General features: G+C 40.0%; 1 protein-coding gene across 10 annotated transcripts in view; it reads left to right on the forward strand.

Moving 5' to 3' along the window:
* BPTF (bromodomain PHD finger transcription factor) overlaps window positions 1–15267 on the forward strand; it is a 141966-nt gene that overhangs the window by 111733 nt on the left and 14966 nt on the right. For 7 of the 10 annotated variants that reach the window (XM_060290943.1, XM_060290941.1, XM_030843346.2 and 4 more), the window contains 5 exons: window positions 6175–6257; window positions 6570–6795; window positions 10354–10682; window positions 13503–13676; window positions 14435–14627. In XM_060290943.1, the coding sequence (XP_060146926.1) occupies window positions 6175–6257; window positions 6570–6795; window positions 10354–10682; window positions 13503–13676; window positions 14435–14627 (1005 nt within the window). The remainder of the gene's footprint in view (window positions 1–6174; window positions 6258–6569; window positions 6796–10353; window positions 10683–13502; window positions 13677–14434; window positions 14628–15267) is intronic. The other 3 variants (XM_030843337.2, XM_030843345.2, XM_030843350.2) reach the window with 1 other exon arrangement.

Genomic DNA, 15267 nt, shown 5'->3' on the forward strand with positions numbered 1-15267 from the left:
TATCCTGTTCCATTGATCTATATTTCTGTTTTTGTGCTAGTACCATACTGTCTTGATTACTGTAGCTTTGTAGTATAGTCTGAAGTCAGGAAGCCTGATTCCTCCAGCTCCGTTTTTCGTTCTCAAGATTGCTTTGGCTATTCTGGGTCTTTTGTGTTTCCATACAAATTGTGAAATTTTTTGTTCTAGTTCTGTGAAAAATGCCATTGGCAGTTTGATAGAGATTGCACTGAATCTGTAGATTGCTTTGGGTAGTAGAGTCATTTTCACAATGTTGATTCTTCCAATCCAAGAATATGGTATATCTCTCCATCTATTTGTATCATCTTTAATTTCTTTCATCAGTGTCTTATAATTTTCTGCATACAGGTCTTTTGTCTCCTTAGGTAGGTTTATTCCTAGATACTTTATTCTTTTTGTTGCAATGGTAAATGGGAGTGTTTTCTTGATTTCACTTTCAGATTTTTCATCCTTAGTGTATAGGAATGCCAGAGATTTCTGTGCATTAATTTTGTATCCTGCTACTTTACCCAATTCATTGATTAGCTCTAGTAGTTTTCTGGTAGCATCTTTAGGATTCTCTATGTATAGTATCATGTCATCTGCAAAGAGTGACAGCTTTACTTCTTTTCCGATTTGGATTCCTTTTATTTCCTTTTCTTCTCTGATTGCTGTGGCTAAAACTTCCAAAACTATGTTGAATAAGAGTGGTGAGAGTGGGCAACCTTGTCTTGTTCCTGATCTTAGTGGAAATGCTTTCAGTTTTTCACCATTGAGGGCGATGTTGGCTGTGGGTTTGTCATATATGGCCTTTATTATGTTGAGGAAAGTTCCCTCTATGCCTACTTTCTGCAGGGTTTTTATCATAAATGGGTGTTGAATTTTGTCAAAAGCTTTCTCTGCATCTATTGAGATGATCATATGGTTTTTCTCCTTCAATTTGTTAATATGGTGTATCACATTGATTGATTTGCGTATATTGAAGAATCCTTGCCTTCCTGGAATAAACCCCACTTGATCATGGTGTATGATCCTTTTAATGTGCTGTTGGATTCTGTTTGCTAGTATTTTGTTGAGGATTTTTGCATCTATGTTCATCAGTGATATTGGCCTGTAGTTTTCTTTCTTTGTGACATCCTTGTCTGGTTTTGGTATCAGGGTGATGGTGGCCTCGAACGAGTTGGGGAGTGTTCCTCCCTCTGCTATATGTTGGAAGAGTTTGAGAAGGACAGGTGATAGCTCTTCTCTAAATGTTTGATAGAATTCGCCTGTGAAGCCATCTGGTCCTGGGCTTTTGCTTGTTGGAAGATTTTTAATCACAGTTTCAATTTCAGTGCTTGTGATTGGTCTGTTCATATTTTCTATTTCTTCCTGATTCAGTCTTGGCAGGTTGTGCCTTTCTAAGAATTTGTCCATTTCTTCCAGGTTGTCCATTTTATTGGCATAGAGCTGCTTGTAGTAATCTCTCATGATCTTTTGTATTTCTGCAGTGTCAGTTGTTACTTCTCCTTCTTCATTTCTAATTCTATTGATTTGAGTCTTCTCCCTTTTTTTCTTGATGAGTCTGGCTAATGGTTTATCAATTTTGTTTATCCTTTCAAAGAACCAGCTTTTAGTTTTATTGATCTTTGCTATCGTTTCCTTCATTTCTTTTTCATTTATTTCTGATCTGATTTTTATGATTTCTTTCCTTCTGCTAACTTTGGGGTTTTTTTGTTCTTCTTTCTCTAATTGCTTTAGGTGCAAGGTTAGGTGGTTTATTCGAGATGTTTCCTGCTTCTTGAGGTAGGATTGTATTGCTATAAACTTCCCTCTTAGAACTGCTTTTGCTGCATCCCATAGATTTTGAGTCGTCGTGTCTCCATTGTCATTTGTTTCTAGGTATTTTTTGATTTCCTCTTTGATTTCTTCAGTGATCACTTCGTTATTAAGTAGTGTATTGTTTAGCCTCCATGTGTTTGTATTTTTTACAGATCTTTCCTGTAATTGATATCGAGTCTCATAGAGTTGTGGTCGGAAAAGATACTTGATACAATTTCAATTTTCTTAAATTTACTAAGGCTTGATTTGTGACCCAAGATATGATCTATCCTGGAGAATGTTCCATGAGCACTTGAGAAAAATGTGTATTCTGTTGTTTTTGGATGGAATGTCCTATAAATATCAATTAAGTCCATCTCGTTTAATGTATCATTTAAAGCTTGTGTTTCCTTATTTATTTTCATTTTGGATGATCTGTCCATTGGTGAAAGTGGGGTGTTAAAGTCCCCTACTATGAATGTGTTACTGTCGATTTCCCCTTTTATGGCTGTCAGTATTTGCCTTATGTATTGAGGTGCTCCTATGTTGGGTGCATAAATATTTACAATTGTTATATCTTCTTCTTGGATCGATCCCTTGATCATTATGTAGTGTCCTTCTTTGTCTCTTCTAACAGTCTTTGTTTTAAAGTCTATTTTGTCTGATATGAGAATTGCTACTCCACCTTTCTTTTGGTTTCCATTTGTATGAAATACCTTTTTCCATCCCCTTACTTTCAGTCTGTATGTGTCTCTAGGTCTGAAGTGGGTCTCTTGTAGACAGCAAATATATGCGTCTTGTTTTTGTATCCATTCAGTCAATCTGTGTCTTTTGGTGGGAGCATTTAGTCCATTTATATTTAAGGTAATTATCGATATGTGTGTTCCCATTCCCATTTTCTTAATTGTTTTGGGTTCGTTATTGTAGGTCTTCTCCTTCTTTTGTGTTTCTTGCCTAGAGAAGTTCCTTTAGCAGTTGTTGTAAAGCTGGTTTGGTGGTGCTGAACTCTCTCAGCTTTTGCTTGTCTGTAAAGGTTTTAATTTCTCCATCAAATCTGAATGAGATCCTTGCTGGGTAGAGTAATCTTGGTTGCAGGTTTTTCTCCAACACTTTCAGTATGTCCTGCCACTCCCTTCTGGCTTGCAGAGTTTCTGCTGAAAGATCAGCTGTTAACCTTATGGGCATTCCCTTGTGTGTTATTTGTTGTTTTTCCCTTGCTGCTTTTAATATGTTTTCTTTGTATTTAATTTTTGACAGTTTGATTAATATGTGTCTTGGCGTATTTCTCCTTGGATTTATCCTGTATGGGACTCTCTGTGCTTCCTGGACTTGATTAACTATTTCCTTTCCCATATTAGGGAAGTTTTCAACTATAATCTCTTCAAATATTTTCTCAGTCCCTTTGTTTTTCTCTTCTTCTTCTGGAACCCCTATAATTCGAATGTTGGTGCGTTTAATATTGTCCCAGAGGTCTCTGAGACTGTCCTCAGTTCTTTTCATTCTTTTTTCTTTATTCTGCTCTGCAGTAGTTATTTCCACTATTTTATCTTCCAGGTCACTTATCCGTTCTTCTGCCTCAGTTATTCTGCTACTGATCCCATCTAGAGTATTTTTCATTTCATTTATTGTGTTGTTCATCGTTGTTTGTTTCATCTTTAGTTCTTCTAGGTCCTTGTTAACCGATTCTTTCATTTTGTCTATTCTATTTCCAAGATTTTGGATCATCCTTACTATCATTATTCTGAATTCTTTTTCAGGTAGACTGCCTATTTCCTCTTCATTTGTTAGGTCTGGTGGGTTTTTATCTTGCTCCTTCATCTGCTGTGTGTTTTTCTGTCTTTTCATTTTGTTTATCTTACTGTGTTTGGGGTCTCCTTTTTGCAGGCTGAAGGTTCGTAGTTCCTGTTGTTTTTTGTGTCTGTCCCCAGTGGCTAAGGTTGGTTCAGTGGGTTGTGTAGGCTTCCTGGTGGAGGGTACTAGTGCCTGTGTTCTGGTGGATGAGGCTGGATCTTGTCTTTCTGGTGGGCAGGTCCACATCTGGTGGTGTGTTTTGGGGTGTCTGTAGACTTATTATGATTTTGGGCAGCCTCTCTGCTAATGGGTGGGGTTGTGTTCCTGTCTTGCTAGTTGTTTGGCATAGGATGTCCAGCACTGTAGCTTGCTGGTCGTTGAGTGAAGCTGGGTGCTGGCGTTGAGATGGAGATCTCTGGGAGATTTTCGCCGTTTGATATTATGTGCAGCTGGGAGGCCTCTTGTGGACCAGTGTCCTGAAGTTGGCTCTCCCACCTCAGAGGCACAGCACTAACTCCTGGCTGCAGCACCAAGAGCCTTTCATCCACACCGCTCCTTAATTTGGGATGATTTGTTGTCTATTCATGTATTCCACAGATGCGGGGTACATCAAGTTGATTGTGGAGCTTTCATCTGCTGCTTCTGAGGCTGCTGGGAGAGATTTCCCTTTCTCTTCTTTGTTCTCACAGCTCCCAGGGGCTCAGCTTTGGATTTGGCCCCACCTGTGCGTGTAGGTTGCCGGAGGGCGTCTGTTCTTTGCTCAGACAGGACGGGGTTAAAGGAGCCGCTGATTCGGAGGCTCTGGCTCACTCAGGGCAGGGGTAGGGGGGGTCGCGGAGTGTGGGGCGGGCCCGCGGCGGCAGAGGCCGGCGTGTCGTTGCTAGCCTGAGGCGCGCCGTGCACTCTCCTGGGGGAGCTGTCCCTGGATCCCGGGACCCCGGCAGTGGCGGGGCTCCCCGGAAGGGGGTGTGGACAGTGACCTGTGTTCGCACACAGGCTTCCTGGTGGCGGCAGCAGCGGCCTTAGCGTCTCATGTCCGTCTCTGGGCTCCGCACTTTCAGCCGCGGCTCGCGCCCGTCCCGCGCCCGTCCCCGGGGCTCTCCCAAGCAGCGTTCTTAATGCCCTCTACTCGCGCACCAGGAAACAAAGAGGGAAGAAAAAGTCTCCTGCCTCTTCGGCAGGTCCAGACCTTTCCCCGGACTCCCTCCCGGCTAGCCGCGGTGCACCAACGCCCCGCAGGCTGTGTTCACGCCGCCAACCCCAGTCCTCTCCCGGCGCTCCGACAGAAGCCGGAGCCTCAGCTCCCAGCCCCGCCCGCCCCATCGGGCGAGCAGACAAGCCCCTCGGCTGGCGAGTGCCGGTCGGCCCCGATCCTCTGCACTGGAATCTCTCCGCCTTGCCCCCCGCACCCCCGTTGCCGTGCTCTCCTCCGCGGCGCTGAAGCTCCCCCACTCCGCCACCCGCAGTCTCCGCCCGCGAAGGGGCCTCCCAGCGTGTGGACGCCTCTCCTCCTTCACAGCTCCCTCCCGCTGGTGCAGGACCCGTCCCTATCCTTTTGTCTCTATTTTTTTCTTTTGCCCTAACCAGGTACGTGGGGGGTTCCTTGCCCCCTGGGAGGTCCGAGGTCTTCTGCCAGCGTTCAGTAGGTGCTCCGCAGGAGCCGCTCCACGCGTAGATGTATTTCTGGTGTATCTGTGGGGAGGAAGGCGATCTCCGAGTCTTACTCTTCCGCCATCTTCCCGGAAGTCCCAAGGTGTTCCTGTTAGAAGTGTTTTAAGCAGCAGAGGATTTTTTTTTTTTTTTTTTTTTTTGCGGTACGCGGGCCTCTCACTGTTGTGGCCTCTCCCGTTGCGGAGCACAGGCTCCGGACGCACAGGCTCAGCGGCCATGGCTCACGGGCCCAGCCGCTCCGCGGCATGTGGGATCTTCCCAGACCGGGGCACAAACCCGCGTCCCCTGCATCGGCAGGCGGGCTCTCAACCACTGCGCCACCAGGGAAGCCCCAGCAGAGGGAATTTGAAGATGTATAGTAATATTCTTAAAAAATTAACGTCATATATAATGTGTTAAAATGCATTATTATCCAGCTTTTAGCACTGTATGGTCCATGAACTGAGAATTATTACAATGTCTGTCTTTACCCTAATCTCTGCACAAGGTGGCAATGGGGCGGGGGTGGGGTGATCTTTAAAATGAATGCCTGGATCGGAGAGCATAATGTTAAAAACATGGTTATTGAAGGACGATAGCTGGGTTAAAATTAGAGCTGTATTAATTCTTTAATCTCAAACAAGTTAGTAAGTTCTTTATGTCTCACTATCTCATTTATAAAAGTTTCCCTACCTTTCAGCGTCGTTACGGTGAATAAACAAGGTAATGTCAGCTGCTTCCCTGGGCACAGTGCCGGGTATGTGATAAGCACCCGGGCCAGACAGTAGCTCTCATTTTATTTGTATTACGTTATAGAATTCTTAGTTTCTTTGGGAAACACATACATGTGCTCAGATTTCTACTGTTGTTACCTGTGTACCAACTTGTAGTCATTATAAAATATGCATTTTTGGATTTTGTTCTGTCCTGAAGGTGGTGATGAAGCATAATGCTGTAATAGAACATTTAAAACAGAAAAAGACCATGACTCCAGCTGAAAGAGAAGAGAATCAAAGGTAGGGAGAAATGTTTATAACCCATTACACTGGGTCTCACTGTATATCAGTCTCTTCTCTTTAACACACACACACACACACACACACACACACACACACACAGGAGTTCTGAGTTTATATTGTTTTTACCTTGATTGAAGTTTATTAAATGAGAACACTCAGTACTAACAGATACTCATAACTGGTTCCAATCGCTCTGAAGCTTTCCAGTCACAGAAAGCTTGTACCAACTGTAAAGACGTAGAAAAATTTTGTCTTAAGTCTTTCAGAAGGAAATGCCCAGTATTACATAGATTGTGTATTTCTCTCTAGAATGATTGTCTGTAACCAGGTGATGAAGTATATTTTGGATAAGATAGATAAAGAAGAAAAACAGGCAGCAAAAAAACGGAAGCGAGAGGAGAGCGTGGAACAGAAACGTAGCAAACAGAATGCCAGCAAGCTCTCTGCACTGCTCTTCAAGCACAAAGAGCAACTCAAAGCCGAAATACTGAAGAAGAGAGCACTGCTAGACAAAGACCTACAAATTGAAGTGCAGGTAAGAAGGTATTTTCTATCCTCCTGTGTTCAGTGTTTAGCATCAAATTTTATTCTTCTTTTCCCCTTGAAATTTCCATTAAGCTTAAAATTTGAGCTTGTTTTCTAGATTTTACATTTTTGTCCCTAGAATGAGAAGCAGTGGGACATATGTCTTTTAAAGCATGACAGAGATTTTTGTATCTACATGTATATTGTAATCTCTAAACTAGCCACTCGGGGAGGTTAGTCTTTTGATTAAAACATTTGAGGACCCTCTTGGCAACAGCCCTTATTGTCTGCGACACAGTCTTTGCCAAAAGTTATCAGGAGCTACGTTTCTGGAGAAAGGTAGACAGAGAAACTGCAAAATAATGTTGAAAGAAAATAAAGTGTGCTTATTAAATAAGACCAGATTTCTTTCTTGACTTGTAAATGATCTGCAGGCATGGCTAATCCTCTGCTTACTTAGGGAATTTGTTGAAAATTGAAAGAAGACATCTATTCATACATATTTAAACAGTTTTTTAAAAGAGAAATGGGCTATATAAAGCATCCCTAGAAGTGCCTTGTACATTTTAAGAAGGTGAGAGATGTTAAGACAACACTGATCATCCTACTAACAAACACTGTACATAACTGTGAGACATTAGACATCTTCCCACTGAAGTCAGAAACCAGATGGTAGTGCCCAGAATCAACATTATTGCTTAGCATCTCTAGAAATTCTAGCTAAGTTTAAGCCAAAGAAAGAAAGGAGATAAAATTTGTTATTGTGTATATATGATTATTATATCAAAACCCCAAAGAAAAATTATTAAGATCTAAGAGAGAGTTCAGTAAGGTAGTCACTGCTAGATAAATACTGAGATCGCGACCATTGTCCAAGTAAACAAAAATAAGGTTCGGTAATCTTTGATCATCCCCCCTCCAAAGATGACCATTTTAAAATAATTTTAGGATATAGCTTACATATATTACTTTTAATAAATGTATTCACATATAAAAACATTTTAAACAAAATCAGAATCACGCTGGAGACAACATATACTGAACATTTTTCTTTTTCTGCACTGTACATACTATGCAGCCATTTAAAAATGTTAACAACTACTGCAAATATTCTAGTATACAGTCGTGGTGTTGCTTCTGACAGTGTATCGCTTATCCAATGAGGAAGAAAAATTATACTTAAAGGAAACGTTCAGCATTATTTTAACTATAGAATTTATTGCTAAGATGATTTAGTTTGAGGAACAACATTCAAACGTATATGTACTAGCATATTTTAAAATTTATTTTTAATTATAAAGATTTTTTTATTTTCAGCATATGTGATTGGTCCTTTATATCTACCTGTTCTTATATCATTTATGCTTGCCTTTTTAGAAAATAGACTTCATTTTTAAGAGCAGTTTTAAATTTACATAAAAATTATGCAGAAAGCAGAGAGTTCTTGTATACTACCCCCAACCCCAGTTTCTCCTATAATTAACATCTTGCATTAGGGTGGCATATTTGTACAATTCATAAGCCAGTATTGATACATTATTATTAACTAAAGTCCATAGTTTACATTAAGTTTCACTCTTTGTGTTGTATAGTTCTGTGCATTTGACAAATGAGTGATGTCATATAATCATGTTACATAACAGAATACAGAATCATATTACAGTATCATACAGAATAGTTTCACTGTCCTAAAAATGTGTTGTCTTCTACCTTTTCCTCCCTCCTCCATCCCCCTCTGCTTGTCTTTTCAATATTTCTTACTCATTTTTAATAGAACTTATGCCTTCATTTAACTCTTTGAATGTCTCATACATATTATAAAGTTTTCTGTCAGATTGTTCTATAAAACATAAAAATTCACTTGGAGTGAATTCAGATTCGGTTATTGATTTTTGTTGGTTGTTTTTTCTTTTTTTTTTTTACATTACATGTTTTTATTGTTTTTCATTTGATTTTGCATTTGGAATTTAAAGTGAGAGGAGTTTTGTTTTTCTTTCCTTCCTCCAGAAGCCTAGTGTAGCACAGCCAGCCTTTAACATCCAGCAGGGAGCCTGCACTTCCCAGTTCTGAATCTGGAGCCCAGGAGGCCTGCAGTTTTAGCCCTGGTCATGGTTTTGTGTTTCCGTTCCATAGAGACATTTATATCTTATTCAAGCATGGCTGTCTTTTCAGTTTTCTCTTTTTTATATCTTACTACCATGGGAATGTTCTTGAAGAGGTATGTCAAAGTATGTACCCACTACACTGTCTTGACGATCTTGATTTTCCTAAAATCCATCTCTTTAGGCTATAAACGCATCATACTATTAGGAATATGAAACTCAAGATTTACTTTCTTCCCTAGGAAAAAGTTCAGACTTTGTTTTTAAATAGAGAAGGACTGTAGAATTGTCACACAGCATATATTCTCAGTTATAAGACTATTTAGACTCCAGATAGAGGAAAGAGGTTCATTAAACCAGGATCATTCTGGTTTATTTGTTAGAATTTTTTTGATGTTTAAAAACTTGGTCATAGCTCTGGTTTAATTACACCAAGCTTGTTCATGAATGCCAATCACAGTGATTTTTCTCTAAGGAAATAAAAGTTCTTTTTTTTTTTTTTTTTTTTAATTATTTACTTTTGGCTGTGTTGGGTCATTGTCGCTGCACGTGGGCTTTCTCTAGTTGCAGCGAGCAGGGGCTACTCTTCGTTGCAGTGCGCAGGCTTCTCGTTGCGGTGGCTTCTCTTGTTGCAGAGCTCGGGCTCTAGGCACATGGGCTTCAGTAGTTGTGGCTCGCGGGCTCTAGAGCGCAGGCTCAGTAGTTGTGGCGCACGGGCTTAGTTGCTTCGTGGCATGTGGGATCTTCCTGGGTCAGGGCTCGAACCCATGTGCCCTGCATTGGCAGGCAGATTCTTAGCCACTGCACCACCAGGGAAGTCCAAGGGAAATAAAAGTTCTTTCATCATCATTTCTCAGAATAAGTTGTAGCACTAGGTAGCAGAGGTGTGTCTGTAAAATACCTCACATAGGAAAAAGTATTTTAATTTATGCAAAATTTGTATTGAGAAAATAGCTCTCCTTGCAGTCTTAAATTCTAGCCACAGGAGCACAGTAAATAAGGCACATCTGTCTTACTTTGCTCTGGGCTGGTCAGGCCACATCTGGAGTATCACGTCCAGTTCATGTCGAGACTCACTCTAAGGAGACACGAGGAGATTTGCCAGAAGAAAGCAGCCAGCGAGCGAGGACACTTGAAATCATGTCCTGAGTGATGACTGCAATGACCAGGGCAGGACCCTGGCATGCGGGAGGGGCCATTCTTTCTACACACTTGCTCATCTTTTGTCAGACCTCCTTTGAAGAGAGCTAGCAGTTTTCTAGTTGTTGTGTAATCTTCATCTTCTATTTCTAGTTGTTTTAATTGGGTTTAAGGTGTAGTAAGAACCCTCTTGTTTGGAGTTAACAAGACTCCCTCACTTTAGAGTGAACTGTGGAGCTACTCAGACAAGGGAGGTGATGTAACGTCCTCTGGCCAGAACGTTACATAAGTCAGTTGATGGTCTTATATTCTTTGATTGACAACAGGAAGAGCTCAAGAGGGACCTGAAAATTAAGAAGGAAAAAGACATGATGCAGGCCACAGCTGTCGCTGCCACCTCCCCCGCCGCAGCACCGGCACCTCCAGCCCCTCCACCCTCCCCGCCACCTCCACCCCCGCCACAGCACTCGGGCCCCCTAGCCACGGCCACGGCCACGGCCACGCTGCCTGTGGCTTCCCAGAAGAGGAAGCGAGAAGAGGAAAGAGACTCAAGCTCCAAGTCGAAGAAGAAGAAAATGATCTCTACTACCTCAAAGGAAACGAAGAAGGACACAAAGCTTTACTGTATTTGTAAAACGCCTTACGATGAATCTAAGTGAGTAGATCTTTTTGAGCTCTAGTTTATTTTCTTAAAAGTTTAGCTCAGTTTCCAGTTTTGAAGAAAATGAGTATATCAGTAGCAATGTAAATAAAAACAGTTAAAAATAAGGGTAATAATATTTCATCTGTGGTTTTGCAGCTGATATTTTTAACGTTGACGCTAGAATAAAAGTTTGGTTCTTTTTCCACGTGTTCATGATTCGTGTTTGTCCTTCATCATATTTTCTGTCAGATAAGCTTTCTGTTGCTCCTTTGCTGTCTCCTCTTCTCTCTGGATCAACTCCAGATCAATTAGTAATGCTGTCTGGAGAAAGGTGTATTACTGTCACCGCCCAAAGTTGAGATCATCTGTTCTGGAATCTTCCCAACCCCACGATTACATCCAATCCTAAAGACGACCTACATACGAATGGTGCCAAGGGGCTTTTGAGTTTGAGTGGTTTTGGATTTTTATCATGTAATTTTAAGTAATTCTATGGATTTTGTATTAGAATACTGTAACCTAGTATTATTTTTGTCAAAGTTCCCACTTTCTTATCGGGGACAAAAGTCAGAAAAATACAAAAAGTGATTCTTTCACTCATTCCTCAAGTACTACACTCAAAAATTTGATAAGCATGGCAGCTGGAAGCTGCTTTTGACAGTTGTAACTTGTATTTGGTGATATATACAAGATTTTAGAGACAGTAATCCATAAACATGGTTACACTTTTTTTTTTCCTATCATTATTATCACTTAGCTAGGTATTTAGCTTCCATTTTCAACATTCAAATGCAGGCCAAGTTTTTAAAGCCAAAATTAACCAGTGTTAATTTTACAGTACCCAAAAGTTTATTTGATTGTGATAAAAAAGTATGATCATTTAGAATTAGGAATGCTTAATGTCTACTGTAAGTGGATGCCTAATCAATTTATAAAATAAAATTGTTTAATGATGTTTAAGCTGTAACATTGAAGCTGCTTTAGTGGTGCTATTTAAATTACAGTCTGTCTGCAAGTGCTAAATCAAAACTTTTTGTTGGTAGATTTAGCTGTGTGTTGAATCAAACACAGATCAGTGTAGGCATCTGCACTTTTCATTGTCTTACTTTATGAGAAATTAGACATGATATTAAAAGTAGAACCCTATTGATTGATTTTCCCCTTAGTCCAGTACAAGTCCAATGCAATTTTTGTAAATTTACTTTCTTTACAAAAGATTTTCTTTCTTTACAGAAAGATCTGCTTATGGAATTTCCTTAAATAACAAGACATTTTGGCCTATTTAAAATATTCAGATCATAGAAATTCATTTCACACACAACTTTTTTTAACACCTAAATTGCATAAAATGCAGCACACGTGTACGTATGCTCATTCTATTGAGTTTGCCTCATTATTTTGGGGATATTTCATATTTTTTAGTTTTTCATTATTCACATTTCAGTATACCGGCTTCACTCATTCCCTATTCTAGTTGGGAAGAGTTAGTGGTTTTTAAGGAGTATTTAGTGATCTCTTGTTCCAAAGTAGGCTCCTTTGGGAATCTAGTGAGAGTGACTAAAACCTGAAATTCAAGTCCTGAACTCACTTCCAGAACACACAGCCCACCACCTGGTGAAGGCAACATACCAAAACGCCCTGAAGGCCTCCACGTGCGGCAGTGAAAATCATGCGGGAGTCATAATTCAAAAGAAAAAAGTTAGTGGCAATAGGATACACCACACAACCATTATTCCTTTACGTTCAAAAGCAGGTTAGGTGGAAGCTTGAGGACTATTTCGATTCCTGTAGGCGAATCTGCCAAGAAACACCTTGGTAGAACCAATGGTATCAGCAAGGCCAGTCTGGTTCCCTGCAATTCACGCTTATTCTTGCCATGACTTTGACAAGGCGTTCCTCCGGAGCATTCGTCAACACTTTGATACACTGTGTGTTTGTCATAGAGATGCTTTTCACTTTACCGTTTGGGATCTTACATTACAAAAGACTTGAGGATTAATTAACTGATAACCCACGGTTACACACTCATACAGCCCCATCTTGTGGTTTTAGATTAACTGTCCTTACATCACTCTCCACTCCGTGTGTCCCTGTTTTTGAATTGAAGTAGTTCTTCACCAGCTAATTAAACTGGCCACTCCACATTGTCACACACATTCTACTAACTGAAAAACTGGCCCATGTCATAGTCTGTTAAAATCAGATTAAATTCCAATATTTACTTAGAAAACTTGGTAGAAACTGAATTACTACATGTACCTTTTTTAGTTTTCTTCTTCATACCATGTTTTGACCATTTTTCTTCTACAACTGGCTGACCTCCTGCATGTTCCTTGTAGTGTAACTTCTACTTGGTGTTTGCGCTTTGCTTTGTTTTCAAATTTAAATCGTGAGATACATTTTCAAACCTATCTAAGAAATAGCCCTGATTTTGAAATGGCTTCTGTGGCATAGGTTTGACAGATGTAAGTCTTTGATTCTTTGGCTTTGGTTTTTGTGCCTGTTACAGTTTTACACACATTCATTAAGAGGGAGACATTACCATCAGTGTGTTGTTTATTTTTTCAAATTCCAGTGTGTTTTTAAAGACCCACATTTCACTAAACAGTGTATTTGTTGAAATAGATGTGAGCGACTCTATGTCCCCACACTTGATATAGCATCAGATGCTGTAGTTTGTCAGGGTTAGAATGGTTGGATTCAGGATGTTTAGCTGACTCATTGCAGAAAGTTATCCTGTAAGAACGTGAATCAGGACAGGGAAGACAGACTTACGTACCATGCAGCTCAAAATGACAATTACATTGTCATTTTCATTGTGAATGCTTTTAGGTTCTATATTGGCTGTGATCTTTGTACTAACTGGTATCATGGAGAATGTGTTGGCATCACAGAAAAGGAGGCTAAGAAAATGGATGTGTACATCTGTAATGATTGTAAACGGGCACAAGAGGGCAACAGTGAGGAATTGTACTGTATCTGCAGAACACCTTATGATGAGTCACAGTGAGTTCTGATAAGAGCATCATATTTAATAATTTAGGAAGCCAAATTGCTCTGACTGGTTACTTATTTGTTTTAAAATAAAAAGCAAGGTATTTTTCTGCATATATTATACACTTACATTACAAATTCTTTTCCAATTTTTTTTTCTCTTCTTCCCTCTTTACCTCCCCTTCAAAATTTATGTTGCTTCATAGTGAATGTTTGAGATGCATTGGGGAAAATGTGGTTTAATGGTAGACTTGATTCTTCAATATGTAACATAGAAATTAATGAGATTAAAATGGCCTGACTTGTTTGGACTTTATCAGTGTTTTGAAATGGTGCTTTATTGCAGGTTAGAAAAACACTAATTTGGGTACAAGCTCCGAGACTCTGTTAAACAGCTTTTAGGATTTTGAACTCCCAGTTGGGTGGCCAATATCAGCTTCCCATTTGATATGGTATTAGTTGAAAGATTTTTGTCTTTATTTTGTTTTGAGCTTTGAAGTCAATTAAATGTCTTACATTTTTCTTCATATTGGTTCTCCAATTTTGACAGTGTTCTTAAACCTTTAATGCTTGTCCGTAACATCAGAAATACTAAAGTAACTCATTGGAATGTCAATCTTCAAAAGTATTAAAACAATTATAATACTAAAACTATTTTATATCCCAGGGTTAGAATATATTCAATGCATGTTTTATTACTTTTTAAAGTAAATTATAAGTAATGTGATCCCATCTGTTTTGAATTCACATTTCCATTTCGGATCTTGCAGATTTTATATTGGCTGTGATCGGTGTCAGAATTGGTACCATGGGCGCTGCGTTGGCATCTTGCAAAGTGAGGCAGAACTCATTGACGAGTATGTCTGTCCACAGTGCCAGTCAACAGAGGATGCCATGACAGTGCTCACGCCGCTAACAGAGAAAGATTATGAGGGTTTGAAGAGGGTGCTGCGTTCTTTACAGGTGAGAAACCACGCTCTGTGCAGCATTTAAAGATGAAATCAATCAGCGTGACCTTGGAAACACGCCTGGGGTTTGACCTTTACAATCTTAGAGCACCTGACTATTTAGTGACTCCCAGCTGAAGTGCTCCACAGACTTCAGTCTGTCCTGTGCCGACTGTTGTTGTTTAGCTAATGCTCATGTTTAAAATGACTCATTATTTTTAACCTAAATTTTATTTTTAAAGAAAACTATCTTACCACCATTGATTGAAAAGCAATTTGATTAAATTCTAGTGAGATACAAATGCTTATCTAAGGCTCTGAGCCAAAGCCTTCCCTCCCTTATTAAAAACAAGAAGGAAGGTGGGGGTGGCTTCTAAGATTAGCAAGCATTAGAGATGTATTCCAGGCATAGGAGTGCTAGATTGACACTTCCTCCTGTTGTAATCATAATTAGAAGCGTTGAAAGAACTGAAACGAGAACAATAGTCTCAATATGTGGTTAAATGTTATTTAACATCACCGTCACACCTCTGCCACATCATTAGCCTGCAGAGGTAACCATTCCACACTTGGAACCCATCCCACTCCAGTTTAATTGGTGTGATTACAGTGCCAACATCGCTCAGTTGGCAGGTCATCGTGAAGGGACCAGAGTA

The sequence above is a fragment of the Globicephala melas genome, chromosome 20, assembly GCF_963455315.2.
Source record: "Globicephala melas chromosome 20, mGloMel1.2, whole genome shotgun sequence".
Taxonomy (NCBI): domain Eukaryota; kingdom Metazoa; phylum Chordata; class Mammalia; order Artiodactyla; family Delphinidae; genus Globicephala; species Globicephala melas.